At 38.1% G+C, this 19,312-nt stretch overlaps 1 protein-coding gene across 3 annotated transcripts in view; it reads right to left on the bottom strand.

The window, feature by feature from the left end:
- Nucleotides 1-592: 592 nt before the first annotated feature.
- The window catches only part of GPATCH1 (G-patch domain containing 1), a 34,190-nt gene continuing 15,470 nt past the window's right edge, over nucleotides 593-19,312 (bottom strand). Inside the window, exons 10-20 of one of the 3 annotated variants that reach the window (XM_007671495.2) lie at nucleotides 18,399-18,603; nucleotides 15,427-15,723; nucleotides 13,072-13,250; nucleotides 12,613-12,740; nucleotides 11,249-11,385; nucleotides 10,895-11,064; nucleotides 9,554-9,794; nucleotides 8,168-8,275; nucleotides 4,436-4,557; nucleotides 1,957-2,105; nucleotides 593-851 (exon numbers count right to left, since the gene is read on the bottom strand). In XM_007671495.2, the coding sequence (XP_007669685.2) occupies nucleotides 821-851; nucleotides 1,957-2,105; nucleotides 4,436-4,557; nucleotides 8,168-8,275; nucleotides 9,554-9,794; nucleotides 10,895-11,064; nucleotides 11,249-11,385; nucleotides 12,613-12,740; nucleotides 13,072-13,250; nucleotides 15,427-15,723; nucleotides 18,399-18,603 (1,767 nt within the window). In that variant the 3' untranslated portion in view covers nucleotides 593-820. Of the gene's footprint in view, nucleotides 852-1,956; nucleotides 2,106-4,435; nucleotides 4,558-7,174; nucleotides 7,328-7,928; nucleotides 7,989-8,167; nucleotides 8,276-9,553; nucleotides 9,795-10,894; nucleotides 11,065-11,248; nucleotides 11,386-12,612; nucleotides 12,741-13,071; nucleotides 13,251-15,426; nucleotides 15,724-18,398; nucleotides 18,604-19,312 lie in introns of those variants that run through there. The other 2 variants (XR_486585.3, XM_007671496.2) reach the window with 2 other exon arrangements.

Raw genomic sequence — 19,312 nt, 5'->3', positions numbered from 1 at the left:
TATATATAAAAATATAAATGTTCTTACTTTGGAGACATTACTAAACATCAACCCTGACACCTGCAGTACAAATGAAATCTTCTCAAATTAGTTTTTTTAGTGTCAATATAATTCCACTTGATTAACGTTCAAACAGAATTCCATCTGCTATACTCCTTTAGATGCCAAAGACAACTCTTAAAATTGGAAAAAATAAGCAGCCCTATGGGATTTTCCTATTCTTTCCCTAGTTATATATTTTTTTTCCTTGGTATATGCCCATTTTCAAGCTTCATTTTCTTTGTAATGAACCTATATGTTTTGCTGCCAACCCACGGAACAAGTCAATTTCAATATCTGTGGTTCCTGTAGACTGTAAACTCTTTGTGGACAGGGATCACAAGGATCCTTGTAGACACACCTACCAACTACTTTATTTACTTTCCCAAGTGCTTAATGCAGTACTCTGCACAAACAGTCAGTGTTCAATGAATACCACTGATTGATTGGACCCATGTCATATATACATATATGTTTCAATGTCTTCCTATTTAAAGAGTCCAAAAATAAAACATATAACATAGACTGCTCTCAAATATACAAAGGCCCACAATTTAAAATACATGTCCTCGGTTTTATTCATTTGATAATTGCAACTTGTCAAAATCCGTATTAATTTACACAACTTTCTGGGTTATACATCTTAAACCTTTGTTTAAATTTAAGCTTTCAAACAAATTCAGTTTGTATGGGGTATTAACTATACAATTTCTGATCTACCATCATGGAGGAGATCAAGACTTCAGATAAAAAATTAGACACATCAGAATTGAAGAATAAATTACTTCTTCGTTATTGGAAGACTTTTCAGCCTGGAAAAAAAGAGTTTGAACAGAATTAGAAACAGAAAACCAAAACACCTCAGCAAGGATGTCACCACTTTTCCCTAGTTTAAATGCAACATCAAAATATTAACCTTAAAGTTCAAGGTATTACTCTAAAATATTCCAATCTTCACCCTCTCCTTTCCTCAATGGATAGAATTATAACAAAAAGATCAGTACCTATTTTCATTCATACCATGTCTTTGAAAGGCTATGGCACAGAGGATTAGAGAAGTGGGAGGTCAATTTAACAGGGACAGAAAAGACCTCTCAGACCCAAGACAAATTCATAAAATGTCTGAATATATTTGTACTTTTCTGGTTTTACCTAAGTTTTAACTGCAGCAAGATACTGATAAAACAAGCTTAGTGGTCTTAATTTCAAGCAGGGTGTCAGATGATTACTATGATGGCTGGAAGCTGAATCAGAACATTTATAGTCAGATTCATTTTAGACAAGCAAATGACCCAAGCTCCTTTCTTTCTTCACCGACCGGTCCTGCTGACTCTGTCTCTGTGTCAGTAGGGCAGGCCCATGTACAAGATTCTGCAATGTAGGCTGCCAACCCTGTCAATTTCAAGTCAGCAGGCAAGCAATGCAGCATCCATATCCGTGAAAAGGATTCTGGATGTACCAAGAGGCAAGTTACCCATGGAGGAAATACGGATTTTTTTCATTCTCCAGCTCTGCCTGCGGAAGACATCACTAAAGAAGGTCTTTTTTTTAAAAAAGGTTTAATGTTTCATTCCTTTTCTTTCAGCAGTGCTCTTTACCGTGTGAAATAGGGAGGAAGCAGTACACACAGCACGGGAATTTACATTTATCTTTCCTATGCAATGTCAAACTTCCTTTTACCATTTACTGATAACTGCAAAGGCCCATCATTGTCTACTGCCAGCAAAGACAGAAGAGCTATCTGTTTACCTGGTCTTACTCTGGGCAGCCTGACAAACTAGGTCTTACCAGGTACAAAGGAATGCTTTAAGTGAATCCCAAACTTCTCATTCCTGAATTAATTATCCCATAATCAAGCAAATCACAATGCCAATGAATCTGCAGCAGTTTGAGTAACATGATCTCTAAAACTCATACCTCCTTAGCAGTTCCTGGGGTGATATATCTGTGATCTCCTCTATATCACTTTGACTGCTGTCACTGCTGTCAGTCTCTGAACTACTGTTCTTCTCTGATTTTTTATTCTTGTGCTTGCCTTTGTGTTTGTGTTTCCTGTGTTTCTTTTTCTGTCAAAGAAAAAAAAAAGGTTGCCAAAATTTTCATCCTTAAATTTCCCTTTTATTTTGAGTATAAAGAGTCGAGGTAAATTGGAATATAAAAGTAAGGCAAAAGGCAGCTGGGTTTGGAACAAAAATGAAGACATTTCAAAATGAACTGTAGTATAAGTTGAAGCAGAACAGTCACAACTGTAATTACATAGCCCAGCTGCACAAACTTCATACTCTGAAGCAAGTTCTCTGAACAGCAGAAACCAAGCAAAGAAACAAGAAAAATATTTAGGACACAGTTCTGCAGACTCAGCTCAAATGATACATCCATAGTGGCATGTGTCATCTTTCATTAACTAGACTGTCCTCATTTCTGTTTGTCTGGTATCTTCAAATGGTGGCTGGGTTCTGTGCTGCTAAATTACAGAGTTATTTATGCACAGCTAGAGAGATGGCCCTTTGCTTATGCCAAGAATAAAACAACATGGAGGCTTGAAAGAAATATAAAAGAAATTACCTTATTTTAAGATTAGTTTTATAGGATGATTTGTTCCTTTTCTTTCCTCCAATCAATGGCATTTGTTGAGCGCTTTGTGCAGAGCACTGTACTACGCGTTTGGGAGAGTACAGTACAACAGAATTGACAGTTCACTGTCCATAATTAGCTTATACTGCAAGGAGACTCAACCCATTCCTCTAGACTGTAGCTAACTGTGGACAGGAAAAGTGTCTATCAATTCTGTTGTATTTTACTCTTTTAAGTGCTTAGTATAGTGCTTTGCACACAGTAAGCACTCAAAAAATACCCCACTGATGATCTCATTCTTGCAATTTTTTTTAACTGCTTTGTTTCTTTTTACCTCTTTCAATTCTAGTTGCAGAAAACTGAATTTATTCTAGCCTCCTCCAAGCCAATACTAATATTTTATTTTCCACAATTTAAGTACCAGACCAAATGACCATGTACATCCAAAGGAAAAAGTAAGCAGTGAGCGATTTCACTTTCCTCTGGATTGAAGACATTGACAATTTTTAAAAAGCTGTGTAGGTCTATTCTTCACTCCGCTGCCCGGCTCATCTTCCTGCAGAAACGATCTGGGCATGTCACTCCCCTTCTTAAACAACTCCAGTGGTTGCCTATCGACCTCCGCTCCAAACAAAAACTCCTCACTCTAGGCTTCAAGGCTCTCCATCACCTTGCCCCTTCCTACCTCTCCTCCCTTCTCTCTTTCTACCACCCACCCCGCACGCTCCGCTCCTCTGCCGCCCACCTCCTCGCCGTCCCTCGGTCTCGCCTATCCCGCCGTCGACCCCTGGGTCACGTCCTCCCGCGGTCCTGGAACGCCCTCACTCCTCACCTCCGCCAAACTGATTCTCTTTCCCTCTTAAACCTTACTTAAAAATCACCTCCTCCAAGAGGCCTTCCCAGACTGAGCTCCTCTTCCCCCTCTACTCCCTCTGCCATCCCCCCTTTACCTCTCCGCAGCTAAAGCCTCATTTTCCCCTTTTCCCTCTGCTCCTCCACCTCTCCCTTCCCATCCCCACAGCACTGTACTCGTCCGCTCAACTGTATATATTTTCGTTACCCTATTTATTTTGTTAATGAATTGTACATCGCCTTGATTCTATTCAGTTGCCACTGTTTTTACGAGATGTTCTTCCCCTTGACGCTGTTTAGTGCCATTGTTCTTGTCTGTCCGTCTCCCCCGATTAGACTGTAAGCCCCGTCAAACGGCAGGGACTGTCTCTATCTGTTGCCGACTTGTTCATCCCAAGCGCTTAGTACAGTGCTCTGCACATAGTAAGCGCTCAATAAATACTATTGAATGAATGAATGAAGGTAAGACATCTTCAAAATAATAAAAACATTAATTTAGATTCAAGATGTGCACACCAGAGGTTCTCTCAGACTCTATCAATCAATGCCCAACTCCAACAAAAGATTGGTTTTTGCATATACAATGCTCTGCATACAGTAAATAATAAGTATTACTGATTCACAGATCAGTGAACACACCATCAACAAAAAATAAGCTTTTCCATATGGAAAGCCAAAAAACCAATTTCCATCAGATTAGTGCTTTGGTCCAGGCATAAGGTTTAACCAAGAGATTAAACCCTATGGAAGTATCAAAGGATAAGCATGGAAAATTCCAATAATTTTAGAACAGTATAAGACTGCTAAGCATACCCTTTTTATAATCATACAAATAAGACTGAAAAGTTCCTCAAGAAGACCTACTTAATTTCATTCAAGGGTTAAGGGTAAGTTAAAAAAAATCATAAAATGATGCAGTGTTTTCTAGGCTAGATGATAATCTGGGCATAATATTATATAATAAATTTACCTTCTCTTTTTTACGCTTGTATTCTTTCTTTGTTTTGTGTTTTTCTTTGTTCTTTTTTTTCCCCTTTTGATGAGTGTCAGGAGAACTAGTTAGTTCTATAACTTCATGTTTCTGACGAGCATCTGAAATGCAAAAAGCCAAAACAGAAAGCCAAAACCTAGTAAATAATGCCCGGAAAGTTACTTCAATACATTAAAAAATACAATCAGATGGAAAAATTTACAGGAAGATTGAATTTATAGCCTTCACTCTTTCCAGTTTTCCCTGGATGCCAAAGTATATTAGAAAGTTACAATAAGGACTATCCATGAGGAAAGAGCCCAGGCTTGGGAGTCAGAGGTTGTGGGTTCTAATCCCCACCCTGCCACTTGTCAGCTCTATGACCTTGGGCAAGTCACTTAACTTCTCTGGGCCTGAGTGACCTCATCTGTAAAATGGGGAAGAAGATTGTGAGCCCCATGTGAGACAATCTGATGACCTTGAATCTACCCAAGCACTTAGAACAGAGCTCGGCACAGAGTAAGCACTTAACAAATACCAACATTATTATTATAAAACCTCATCATTGTTATATTGTAATCTTAATTCCAACTAGTGAAAGAAAAGGAGAATATAATTATATTATTACTTTATTCAACATTTGTAATGTAACTTCTCATTTTGAATCAGTATGTCTTCAAACTAGATTCTAGAAAATGAATTTTGGAATTACTTAAGATAACTACCAACATGACCTACATCATTAAATGTAAGTATCATTAAAAAAGGTTGAACAAAATTCTGGCATTTAAGGCACAGGTTCAGAATATTTTAGACTGTATCTCATTCCATCTGTTTTTCCAAAGTTAGAAACATGTATTCCAACAGAATGGCGGGGGGGGTGTGGGGGGGGGATTCCTAATTAAAAAAACCTTTCATATGTTGCTACATTTCATATAAGGAATCAAATTATTTTTCAGATTTCTCAATTTTTGAAGTGTTCAACTGGCCAATTTTACACCCGATTTAGTATACACTACTTCTTAGCAAAACTATAATTCCCTCATTTAAGCCCCTATTGCAGGAAAGTTGAAATGTTTAAAATAGTGGAGACACTCAGGACATTCTGTGAACAGGACATCTTTAAGATATTTATCACTATCTAACAGCTATTTAAATTCAAAAAATTCCCTTAGAGGTTGAAATTAAAATTTTCTTCATTACTCACTTCATTCTACCTGGTGCCTGCAGATTGAGCTGTCTTTTGAACTCTCCATAAAAACTGGGTGTCAGAATATTTTAGAAATAATAAACAACCTGATTTTTTTTAAACTCTACTTCCCTCACTTGCTCATTGAACCTTTTCTAGCCTATACTACCAGATTTTAACATACATTTGCCTATACAATTCACCAGATGTCCTTGTCATATAAATGGCATACTAATCCTATTACATAACCCTTGGATAGATTCCCCATTTTTAAGTAACTCAATAAATGAGACTAACAATTTTAAGGACTACCAACTGGGAAGATCATTTTAAGACAGCATGGAGTGTAAACTACAATGAAAAAAATCTTGCCCTCTGAGAGTCTTCCCCCACAGATTGTAAGCTCTCTGTGGGTAGGCATCACGTCTACCAACTTTATTGTACTGCACTTTCCCAAGTGCTTAGTACAGGGCTCTGCTCACAGTAAGTCGTCAATGCCATTGCTTGAGAGAAGTGAAATTACAGTAACTGCCACACTACATGACTATCCTTTGTGTTCAAATATGATGCTTCTGACGGTGGAATTTTATCCACACACCCAAGTGTGGCTAGACAGACAAGTAACTACCTCTCCCATACTGTGCACCAGTTAAAGAACGTGCTGGCTACTGCTTTCACTATCTGCAGTGCCTGGCTCTGTTTCAACTCTTCTCTAGCTAACTCCTCTTTCCTGATCGCTTCAATGCTGCTGCTGCTGTTATATCCCTGAAGTCCTCAGTTATGCTGCACCAATTTGAGGTGATGCTTCACTGTATCTATAAAACGCTTTCTGCCTTACTTATTTTTGGTCCCAGTTCAGTTTATTAAAACAGCGCCTGCTTGGATATTGTGATATCATCCATTCTTATTATCTCTCTTAGTAAAGTTGAGTTGTGGTGATGGTACACTGCTTCTGTACAGAAACCTCATTGTCTGTGATCCCATCTTGCTATTAAATTTTAAATGTGTCCTATGCAGCAGCATGGCATAGCAGATGGAGCAAGGGCCTGGGAGTCAGAAGGTCATGGGTTCTAATCCCAGCACTGCTACTTGTCTGCTATGTGACCTTGAGCAAGTGACTTCACTTCTCGGGGCCTCAGTTACCTCATCTGTAAAATGGAGATTGAGACGGGGAGCCCCATGTGGGACAGGGACTGTATCCAACCCAATTTGCTTATATCCACCCCAGGGCTTAGTATAGTGCCTGGCATACAGTAAGCGCTTAAACACTAAAATGATTATTATTAAAACTGGGAGAAATAATGAACCGGTGGGAGGGCTATAATTTACAGCCTCAGAGTAGGTTAGACATTGATGATGGACTCTTCTGTTTTGAACCATAGGAGAGCCTACACAAAAACAACTGATTACAGTGAAAGTGACTTTCTGAGGGAGCCTTTGCAGTCTCTTTTCCTGACAGACATGCTCCAACTGGGACAAGAACAACGAGAGAGTACGCAAGCAGGGATTCAGTCAACACACTGTGAAATGCCCTCAAAAATATGACACACCTAGGGCCAATGTGCAGCATATGACTGCCACCTCTAGGCCACAGAAAACTGAGGAGAGGTGACACAAAACTTCTGGCTTCCTGAAGTTGTTTTCTACAAAGGAAGCTGTATCTTGGAGAGTTTTTCTTGTAGCGTTTCCCCAGGGTGGTGATTCTGTGAGGAAACATACTTAGAAGAAACTTTTTCATCACAACAAAACTCAAAATCGCATCATCTTCACCCACTAACTTCACCGCTTCCAGGGTGGAGAACAGGGATGAACTATCAGGATGCAGAGCACCATTCTATGAGTTCTTCAGCAAGTTGTCCTTCTTGATTAATTTTCTATTTTCTACCTCTGCATCATGGAACAGTGAGTAATTTGCCACATTAAGTGGATATCATTCTAGTTTGAATTTTAGGAGAGGCAAAGAAATCTTTCAAAAATGAACTACCACTTCTCCTTTCAAAAACCTATAGCCATCTTAAAAATGTAATTATTTTCTATTCAACAGTTAGAATCAACTTACTTTTCCATGTAAATATAAATGAAGTGCAAATCAAAGTTCCTCACCTAAGTAAGCATGGAAAAGAAGAGGTTACTCCATTCAATTTCAACTTGCACTACCACTAGAATTATGACGATCCAACTCCCAGTCAAAAAAAAATTAATACAACCACATTAACATAATGACCTGAGCAAATAATGACTATTGTTACTTCCTGCACTTGACCTTGTACACTAGACTGAATAAGAGCCTTCAAGAAATCTTACCAAAATTATGGCCGTTTTTCCATTAAGGATTTCAGAGTTGGCATATTTCATGTGGTGGCACTGCGAGCAACAAGAATTATATATGTATCAGTAATAACTTTCAAGGCCTGTTCCCCTAGTAAGTAGAGTTGAGGTTGTCTTTGAAAAGAGGATGTAAGTTTTTTTAACAGGAAAGTGACTAAGGGGAAATAGTAAATATTTTGGAAGCAATATTTAGATCTGCAATTCTCATTACTTACTAGGACAGAATACAGGAGGCAGTCGTGGTCCAAATTCTTCTCCTTTGTCAAAAAGCTTCTTCTGTAGAGGTACAGCGAGTACTGGCTGATTTGTTACCTTTTGGCAAACTGGGGAAAGCAGATGTGTTTTAATGAATACAACCTTTTAGGAAGAAATACCACAAGAGACTGACAAAATATGTCATTTAAAAAAAATCATGACTTCTGAATAACCCTTTGAGGAGCTCTCTTTTCTTCAGAAAACAGTCATTATGGACACTGCCGTCTTGTTCTTCTCTCTCCTCCCTACCCTTTCGTTCATTCATTCAATTCATTCAATAGTATTTATTAAGCACTTACTACGTGCAGAGCACTGGACTAAGCGCGTGGAATGTACAATTCAGCAACAGATAAACACAATCCCTGCCCATTGACGGGCTTACAGTCTAATTAGGGGAGACAGACAAAAACAATAGCAATAAATAGAATCAAGGGGATGTATACCTCATTTACAAAATTAATATGGTAATAAAAATATATACAAATGAGCAAATGATCACAGTGCTGAGGGGAGGGGAAAGGAGAGGGGGAGGAGCAGAGGGAAAGGGGGGAAAGGGGGCTTAGTTGAGGGGAGGTGAAGTGGGAGGGCAGCTAGGCAGCAATGGGAGCAGAGGGAAAAGGGGAAGCTCAGTCTGGGAAGGCCTCTTGGAGGAGGTGAGAGGACCTGCCTTACAGCTGGTTCATGTTGCTCTAGGGGGGAATAAGTATAGGAACAAAGAAATACATCTATATAGAAGAGGAGGAAAATGAACACTGCAATACAACTGGAAAAATATTTACTCTTTTCATTTAGAATGTAGTATTGTATCTGATCTCTCAGATTAACCTATTCAGCAGTTAATCTCTTTATAAAATACTTTATAAAATACTATCTTTTTACTCACTGGGGAAAAAGGAGTTATACTTTGACACTTCTCTGGTAATACTAAACAAAAATATAATTTACTTAGAATTTTTCAGCAGAAGACTCTTATAGAGCTTCAAAATGCTACACACCAGATTCACCCAAGAAAAGGATAATATTTATTTGCAGGTGGAGGAGAGGTTTTAGAAAATACTGCCTCACAAAGACAGGCATGCACAGTCAGATTTTGAGCAGGCCATCCTATTCTCAGTTAGCTACATTCTTAGAACCTCAGAGAATCCATGCAAAGTGTGGGAGAGCAACCTAACCGCTGACGATAAGTCTAATAATCTGCTAGAGAATTACTCAAGGGAGAAATGTGGAACTGTCCTCCCCAATTTAGCCTTTTAAAAAATAAAGTGTCCTTGTTTGCTAATTATCACGGCTCCTTCCCTAGAGACATACTCTTCTTCTACTTCACTGTTGTAGCAAAAGGACAATACCTTGCAGAGTATATGAAGTTTCTAGAGGATCAGCCTGTTTGGAATTTTTTGAGTCTGATCCCCCAAGATCTGTCCGGTTGTTTTCATTTTCATTTTCTTTTTCTTCTTCTACTTCTTCTTCTTCATCATCGGATGAAGACGACTTTTCATCTGATGATTCAGCAAAGATAGCTTTAAATAAATCCATAGGTGGTCTGCTGCTTTCCTCCTCATCTTTTTGTTCTGCATTTTCATTTGTTACCTGTATAGGAGTGCAAAATAGTGGGGAGGGGTGGGTAAGAGACAACAGAGAAAAAAGATTCTTACACTACTGAGTAGAAAGGATGATTATAACTGGAAATCTGTTTTGAATCTACTTATGGCTTTCTTGTGCAATATTTCTACATGTGGTAGGAGTTCTGCATCAGATTTTCATATATTCCCACATAACAGGAATATAAAAGGAGACATTTAGGTCTTTAAATTATTTGAATACTTGTGGTCAAGCACAGAATAATGAACAGCTACATGTAAAAGACTAAAATTAAGGTAAATTTGGGGCTGGAAATTTCGGAGATGGGCTCAGGCAATGAGGAACATTAAATGACGAAATCATTTCCTGGAAGTCACGAATACAACACTGTTAAAGAATATTATGAAAAACAATCCCAAAGGCAGCATATTAAAAGACTTGAATGATCTATGCAGTTCATAATTCAATAATGTTGAGACTGAATTTGTCCATCAATAGTAACAAGTCTCAAAAACTAAAAGAATGGGTTGATTTCTTGAGGCAGAAATTTCAGAACTGTATGTGATGTTACAGATGACAAATAGTTATAGAGATACATGTACTCTTCCAAGTGCTTAGTACAGTGCTTTGCACAGAGTAAGTGCTCAATAAATATGATTGTTATTACTATCAATAATAATAAATGGTTAATAAAATACATGGAAGGTTTATTTTATGAAAACAAATTGGTTACAAAAAATCCAGGTCTCATACAGTTCCACAAAATCTCTTCCCAGGGTTTTTTACCAAGATACACTGACATGGAAACTATGCATAATTTATAGTGGAATATTTTACCTAATTAAATAAAAAGGAATGCATTTTCCTCTATCTTACCTTCAATCCTTTCCAAAAGACAAGCATCTATTATAATTATTTTATTTTTCATTAACTCTGATGTTTCAATACCTTGGTGACCCCAGGCTATATCAATCCCTATTTTTTGCACATTTCTAACGTGGCCAAAACCATTACTGAGGCTTGGAGGCCCCTTCAGAACAAAATATGAGAGAACTCATCATTACAGAAATTCAACAGAGAATATTAAAATCTTTTGAAGTCTTCCTTACCGTATTTAAAAGTGGTCCTGTTGTGTTCCTCTCATCTTTCATTATGGTTGGATCTGGCTGTTGTTTCTCATTCTCAACTTCTGATCTAGCCATACTTATAAATTCACTAATAGAATCTTTTTTCCTCTTTTCTTGGTCAGGCATATCCCACCTGGATGGTTTTCTTGGTTCTGAAAATTGTCAGAATGTCAGAGTCGTTCAAATAAAATATAGTATTTTATGCACTGTAAAAAGTTCTTAACCCTACTGATTTTTACCAGTTTCCTAGGAAATGGATATGTCTCATAATATATCAAATTTTAAAATGTTAAAAAAACTTGCAAATATAATCCTGATTAAATGTGGCATACTCACTGTTGGAATTATTATTCTGCTGCCCTTTTTCACTTGACACTTGACTGGTAGTGGAGATGGCTGATTCCGAAAGAGTTAAAAAGTTGAATACCGAATATTTGTCTCGTTTCACTTTTGGTAATCCAACCAGAGTTGAACTGTGGAAAGAAGATGATACAGTCAATCAGTGGTATTTATTGAAAGCTTACTGTGTGCTCAGCCCTGTACTAAGTGCTTGGGAAAACACAATATATTTGATAGACATAGTCCCTATCCTCAAGGATTCTACAGTCCAGAATGTAATCTAAATGACAACTGCTTGAAAAGAATAATTGTCCCCCTAGAACTATGTGATTTCCTTTTGCAATTTCCTTTTCTGCTTTTATTAATGCTCCCTAAGATTAATGCATTTTTCAAAGTAGTGCAAAAGTTTAAATATCTCAGGGGGGGAGAACTCAAAGTGTTATTATTTTTTTTGGTCCTAGGTATATTGTACATCTCTAAATATAAGGTTCATTGTCAAAGTGGGAAACCCCCACAAGGTTCCTTCAATCATCTTGTTGCCACTGCTGGCAACAGAACACTAAACTGGTTGGACACTGGTCTAACTCAAGAAAAGCCACTTTTTGTTCTTGTATTCTTAAGAAGGTGAAAAGATCATAGAATCAATGGTACTTACTGTGCACTTACTATATGCAGAGCACTGTTCTAAGAAATACTATCACTGAAATATAGTAAAAACCATGAAAACCTTTTATACATCCTACCTTGTACACCTCTCTATGCAGCATCAAATGGAGTATGATCAATAGAAAATGTACACCATTTTCACTGTCCAAAATGCAAAAATAGTGTAAAGGTGATTCTAGCAAATGAGTTTTTTCTAAAAAATATAGATTAAGAATACCATGTATGAACTAGTAATACCCCTTTGTGTTAAAAATTTATAATAGTGAAAATTATTTTGGCAGGTACATATTTATAGCTAGCTCTCATGGATGTTATCGAGGAGAGAAGCGTGGCCTAGTGAAAAGAGCAAGGGCATGGGAGTCAGAGCACCTGGGTTCCAATCCCAGCTCTGCCACTTGTCAGCTGTGTGACCGTCGGCAAGTCACTTAACCTCTCTATCCTTCAGTTATCTCATCTGTAAAATGGGGATTAAGACTGTGAGCTCTACGTTAGGACTGTGTCCAACCTGATTATCCTGTATCTATGCTTAATGCCACAACTATTATTAGTAGTAGTAATAGTAATATTTAGGAATATGGAGGGGAGAAATTTGCTTCAGATCAGTATTATGAAATTAGAAAGATTTGTGCCAATGGAAATAAAATGCTTGGAAAACCAGGCAAAATTTTTAAAAAAGCCAATCGTTCTCAACTTACTCTGAGTAGGGATCGGGCACATTAAATCTTCTGCATAGCAGTTTATCAGGATGCCATTCAAACTTATCTCTTGTGAGTTTCCCGAACATCTTCATCTTCACAGCAGATTGCTTGTCATTAATATCACCCTGTAAAAATTAGGGGTTTTTTTCACTTTCCCATGTTACAAATTTGACCTATTCATCTACCCGACACTAAAAAAAAAATTATAATATTTTACAAGCACTGTATTTGTACCTTTAGTGGACAGACTCTTAGTAAACCACTAAAATACTATAAAAATAGATATCAATAGATAATAAAGACTAAGTATCTGACAGTAAGTCACAATCTGCATTCTTAGTTTCCAAGTTTAAAAAAATAAAAGATATGGCATTTTCAATTGAGGTTTTTAAAAATTATTTTTGTGAACAGAGTTTGCATTCAAATACTCAATCTGCTGAAATTAGGATGGCAAACCTCTTGGTCTCGAGGAACTTCTACTTGGTCTGTGTCATCTTCATGCTTGGCATGGGTAAATCTGGAGGACAATGTTGAATTAGAGGATTTGTAAAGCACGGCCGCCCGAATGAACTCATCACGCTCCCTTCCTCGTTCCCACTCTGTCATACTAGAATCTAAACAAGTTTCCAGAGCATCTGTAGTGAAAGAAAGAAAAATCACTCTACTGTAAAAGGGTACTTAAAGAACTCTCTCTCCAGGAGTATAACAATCTTGTGTTTACAATGAAGGTTTAGCACTTTTATTACCTCTTAAAAATGGAATTGACTGTCACACTTGGCTTCTATCCTTCTCTGCTGGAATTACAAAATCCTTGGCATGGCAAGCTTAGCCTTTAGCTGAGCCCTAGAGGATTCTTGAAAGGTAGCACTGTCCTTGACCCCATCATGCAATCACAATTTTATCGGCTGCATTTAATGAGGAAAACATTTTTTTTTTAACTAATGTTTACTCATAGCACATGATTTAAAAAGTTAGTCTTTATTTATACCAAAATGTCCATTTGAAAAATTGAAAATATCAATACACCTACACTGGCTGCTGTAGAAAGTATTTTTAATTTATATTTTTCACCTCTAATAATCCAGTAACTAGTTTTAATTGTTTTTAGGGGTTTTGGTTTTGATATTTCCTCCAATTTTGCAACCACCTATTAGAGTTAAGGTGACTTCTTTTTTAAATTCACATATTGTCAATCTTACCTTACCTTGTAAAGATAAATTAGGTAGGGAGATACAGAAGACTATTGCCACCTTATCAACTGACCTAATAGCAGTTTAAACGGGAACAAATCTGTGAAATTTTAGCACACATTATAATTGCATTTTTTTTTCAATCTTTTCCAAGAATATCTAACTGGAAAAGGCAACTGAAATATGGAAAACCAATCCTATTATGCACATTTGCTTTTGCAGGGCCTGATGATCACATTTAAGGAATTGAAGGATGTTTACGTTCAAAAAATAAAACCCCACATTGCTAGATTATTATAGAAAGTAATTCCCTCTAATTATAAGCAAATTGGGTGTGTTTAAATCTGGCCTCTTTCCTGCTCTTTCTTCTAAACTAAGTTCGTCTTACTCTTTCATTATTCCCAAAGTCACTTTTTAGGTGGAATGTTCCAATCCAAGGTTTCTTTCTGATTTTAGAGTGATCACATTCTCATGCCACAACTGATTCGACTCTGGCACCAAGTTCAATTCTCACTGTGTAGACAAGCTTCTCCAATGGGTCAGCCAAGATGTCCCATATTGTTGCCAAATATTACATTTTGCAGTAAGTAGATCCTATCCAGGTACCCAGGAATGAAAGAACAAAACTTTTCTTTTTCTAGCTTTAAACTTACTCAAAAATCAAATGGAGCGTAAGATGGGGGAAGAAGCTATTATTTTCACGTATTGTCAGGGCTGAAAATTTGGGTACCTTCAAAATCACAGAAGAAAACAAGGAAAGAGTTAAAGAAAAGATTCCACTAATTTTACTAGGGATATGGACCTACTTGATGTGAGGGAAAGCAGAGAAAGGATTCCCACCCACCTCCCATTTCCACAGCACACAATTTAAGACCTAAGACCATAAAACTAAAAGCCTTTCCAATCTAGGATTCTAACACTGATAAAACCAACAGGTTGCTTGGCTGAACCGTGAGTGATGACTGCACTCCTTGATATGCACCTTATGGTGAAGAACGTAATAATAATAATAATAATAATAATAATAATAATGGTATTTGTTAAGCATGCTTACTATATGCCAAACACTGCTCTAAGCGCTGGATACTATTTAATGGAAATGATCAGAAAGCACGAGCCCAACTTCTCCCACTGAACATAATGGGAACCAAGTCTTCCTCCCCTTTAGTTCTTCCACCAAGGATGTTTTGCCTAAGGTGGTGAGTTATCAGAAGACAGGTTCCTCCAAGTATTGTTTTAGTTATGATGTGAATGTTGATATTTTTGATTGCTGGATTTGCATTTATATAAAATATATTCTCATTTTTCTTTGTGGCAGTTTTCCCCAACTTTAACTGTGAGCCCTCTGTGGGACAGGACTTGTGTCCTCTCATATTTTCCCTAGCATTTAGCACAGGCTTTTTCACATAATAAGCAAATGTAAAAAATAATAATGATAATGATAATTATAAGCAACTGCAATTACAGAGAAGCATGATGAAAGAGAGGACAATGCTGGTGCTCAAAAAATATAAAACATAAATTTCATGTATCAGTCAAAAGGCTTTCTGAAGTGAACCCCAGCCAATCATGTGAAACTTTCTTCCTATCCATCAAGGAATGTCAAAGGTTTGCCAGTTACCTTTATGTCCTTGTTTGAGACCTCCCAAGTACTCTTCGTATCTCTTTTGTTTTTCTGGATTTTTAGCAAATGGCTTGAATTCACTGGATACTGCTGAAGCTAGGTCTCTACTTAACATCGTTTGCCAACTGCAATGAGCAGGGTCTGCCGAGTTTGACTGGAACCTGCTCTTCCTGGTTTGCTGTGCTAAAGTCTTTGCTTTCATTTCGGCTGCTTTCAATTCAGTCGCCTGTTTCATTTCTTTGATTCTTTCTTTGTCTTTCTGGGATAGAAACTCTAAAATAGAAGTCGTTGGACCTGGGGTGGGGGGGTGGAAGAAAACAGTTGAAAAAGTATCAGATAAAGGATCTTTCTATTCTTAAAGTGTATCAGTACACAGAAAATCGGAAGTATCATTAACTCGCAAGATTCTGATTGCCTGGGAGGGCTGGGGCATTAGAGGCATGCAGGTCTGGTGTGTCCTAGATTTTCTAGGATGTCACACCACCAGGAACTTCTTTGCTTAACCCCACTGCCCCAAAAGAACTCTCTCCCAAGTGGAGGAGTAAGACGTATTGAATAAAATAAAAAAGGACCTTGAGAGAAGGACAATTATGAGGACATCCCCTGCCCCCAACCGTTCCTGCTGGCAACATGGCCCAGTCCAAACTCTGAGTACTGAGATGAGCTAAATCCCCTATGGTGGCCTTCTCCTCTGCCCACCAGGGAGCTTCCACCGCCACGCACTCCCAGACACAAACATGCATTCCGCCACACACACCAATACCCACACCCCGCCCACGGGGAATGCCATACTCACCAAGACAGATAGTCCTGGTACAACACAGAGCAGCAGCAAAGGCAGGAAAAGGTAAGAACAGTTGGTTCACCTCCTGCCGCCGCCACCAGAGTTTACCACTAATGGCTGGTTAGACTCCCCAGGGAGGTGCCTATAGGAGCTAGGGAAGCAGCATGGCCTAGTGGATAGAACACGGATCTGGGAGTCAGAAGGACCTGGGTTCTAATTCAGGCTCAGCCACCTGCCTGCTTTGTGACACTGGACAAGTCATTTTACTTCTCTGGACTTCAGTTACCTCATCTGAAAAATGAGGATTAAGACTGTCAGCTCCATGTGGGACAGGGACTGTGCCCAACCCAATTTGCCTCTATCTACTCAAACTCTCAGTTCAGGGTCTGACCCATAATAAGTGTTTAACGAACACCACAGTTATTATTATTACTGAGATAGGCAGGCTGTTCAGTTTGCTTGGCAGGCAACCATAATGTTAGCAGTCGCACCAGACGGGAATTTCACTTGCATTTTCCTGCCACTGCTACTCCACTGGTGCAGAAGGTCTAGGAAATTCACAATTCATAGTGACTGTGCAGGTGTGGGAAGGAGTGAGGTCATAGTTGTGGATGTGTATCTGAGCAAGAGTGGTCATTGCTTTCTGACTCCCTTTATCTGTTCCCTCATACCCGCTAATGAGAGATATTTCTAATAGCATCTATGGGGAGCAAATATCCAACAAAATTATCACTTAATAATAATAGTGGTATTTGTTTATTGTTAATCATGTGCCAAACAAAGAACATAGCATTAGGGAGAGATATAGTTCAATCAGATCAGTTTCAGTCCCTGTTCCACATGGAGCTCACAGCTTAAAGGGGAGGGAACACAGGTATTTTATCCCCATTTTCAAGTCTCGTGACTTCCAGGCCTGCACACTTTCCACTAGGCCATGGCTGCTTTCCTTTTTAAATGCTCCCTTCTGTTTTATGCATTTGTTTGTTTGATGTACTGTCTCCAAAACTCCATTTCTGTGTTTGCTAATTTCACCTGAGATTAAGTGAGTATCCCCTTCATCAACTTTGATTTTTTTTAAAAAAAAAAACACATCACTGATCGATACTGACCCTCTAATACAAAAGTAAACCTACCAAGTCTATCTTTAAATTTAAACGCTGTTGCACCTTTCAAGGAGCTCAAGTACTCCACTTATTTTTTCCTCATTTATTGTCATATCCCTATGGGATGCACATGGGTCAGGTGGTAATGGTTCCTGTTACAGATGGGTCACTGGTGAAATATCTGGTCCAAGGTCACACACAAAGTCAGGACAGCCACGAACAAAAAATCCAGGCTTCCAACTCACCAACAAAACTAATCACAAGATACAATGCAGTTCTAAAAGTAGTGAGAGGCAGCATGGCCTGGTGGGTACAGCATGGACCTGGGAGTCAGAAGGACAGAATGTCTCCATGTGGGACAGGGACTGTGTCCAACCTGATTTGCTTGTATCCACCCCAGCACTTAGAATAGTGCCTGGCACAAAGTAAGCACTTAAAGACCACTATTATTATTATTATATTATTAATGCTAGGAATGGAATCAAAACTTCATAGACAGGGCAAAATTCTACTGCAAATCTGTTCATTTTAGGGCATCTGCACTGTCCAAGCATTCTCAGGTTCCCTGAATCAAGCCTACCGAGATCCAGACACTCTTCCTTTTGAGGCCTGAAGGGATGTTACAACACTCTTCCCTTCAGCTTAAAAAAAAAAGGTGTAATGCCAGTCTCATCAAGAGGAGGAGGAAAAAAAAGTGCTATGTGCCAATTTGACAGCAACACGATCTTAAAATGGCCCAGAAAAATGAATTATGAGATGAGGTTCATTTCTAATTTGAGGCAAGAGGACTGAGGTGGTTAAATAATATGAATAAAAAGTCAGAGGGATAATAGAGTTTCACTATTTCTCCAATTCAAAACATATGATGAAAATTTAATATATAAATTTACTTTAGTAATATGGGAGTAAGCTTTGAAATTATAACCCGCACTGCACAAAAACAGTATTAAAATCTTCACTGTAATTTGGTAGAGTTAAAATCAAATATTCAAAGGATAAGTGATGATATTCCATTTAAAACCATTTAACAATTGTTAACAACCATTGCACTGAAATATTTATACTCTAGCATATCTGCATACCTTGAAGGGGAGTTTCTCCTAGTAGTTCTCTCCTCTTAGATGCATTTAGTTGATGTCTGCTTTGCTGTGGCATATCAACTGAAAGCTTCCCAGATGATTCTGCTAGTGCCTGTAGTAAATGGGAGTTTTCCGAGCCAGCAGCTATCACAGGTCTGAAGTAATGGAATGGTCTGTAGTCCTTCGGCAAATCGGGCGGTGGATAAATCTTCCAGGACAAACAAAAGATATATATTTCCTGAAATGTTTAATCTTAATTTTGTTAATCCCCATGAAAACCTAGTACCATACCATTTCCCTCTGAGACTTCAATAAAAATTAGTTCATGATAATGACAGCACAACAAATCTTTTTTCTACGAGAGATACTCAGGATAACAGGGGCTGGGCCAAAATGTCTTCTAATTTCTACTCTTCTTCTCACTACCTAAAAGTTTAAAGCACTTATTATAGCATCTGACAAAATTCCTTCAAGATGGTAGGGAAAATTGTCCATTTTTTAAATGAAAAAATTTAATCTCATTCAGGAACCCCAGGATGCCACTAGCATATCCATGAAGAGACCTAAGAATCCCCTAAACATGAGTTAGCCTATTTTCCAGAGCAATGGTGCTTTTCAAATTCAACCAAACTGATTTCCCACTCTGCTTCTGATCTAAGCTTTGCCGTGCTAAAAAGATTCAGCAGTGACCTGTAAATGCACTCAGTGGGGGTTTCTATTAAAAGGCAAGCAACTCATTTTTGTGCTTTACTGATTATCACTGCAATGACAGGATTGTGTCACTTGATTTCTAGTCCATTGAATACCAATGTCTTTAGCACTGCCAATTTTTTGATATTTCACCAAGATTGATTTTCCTCTTTATTTTGCATTTGTCATATTAATAGATGCTGCCTTTATGATGAAAATACACAATA

This window comes from Ornithorhynchus anatinus, chromosome 11, assembly GCF_004115215.2.
Source record: "Ornithorhynchus anatinus isolate Pmale09 chromosome 11, mOrnAna1.pri.v4, whole genome shotgun sequence".
In the NCBI taxonomy this organism is placed as follows: domain Eukaryota; kingdom Metazoa; phylum Chordata; class Mammalia; order Monotremata; family Ornithorhynchidae; genus Ornithorhynchus; species Ornithorhynchus anatinus.
The sequence above is the reverse complement of the archived record's forward strand: the minus strand, read 5'-3'. Positions and strand labels throughout refer to the sequence as shown.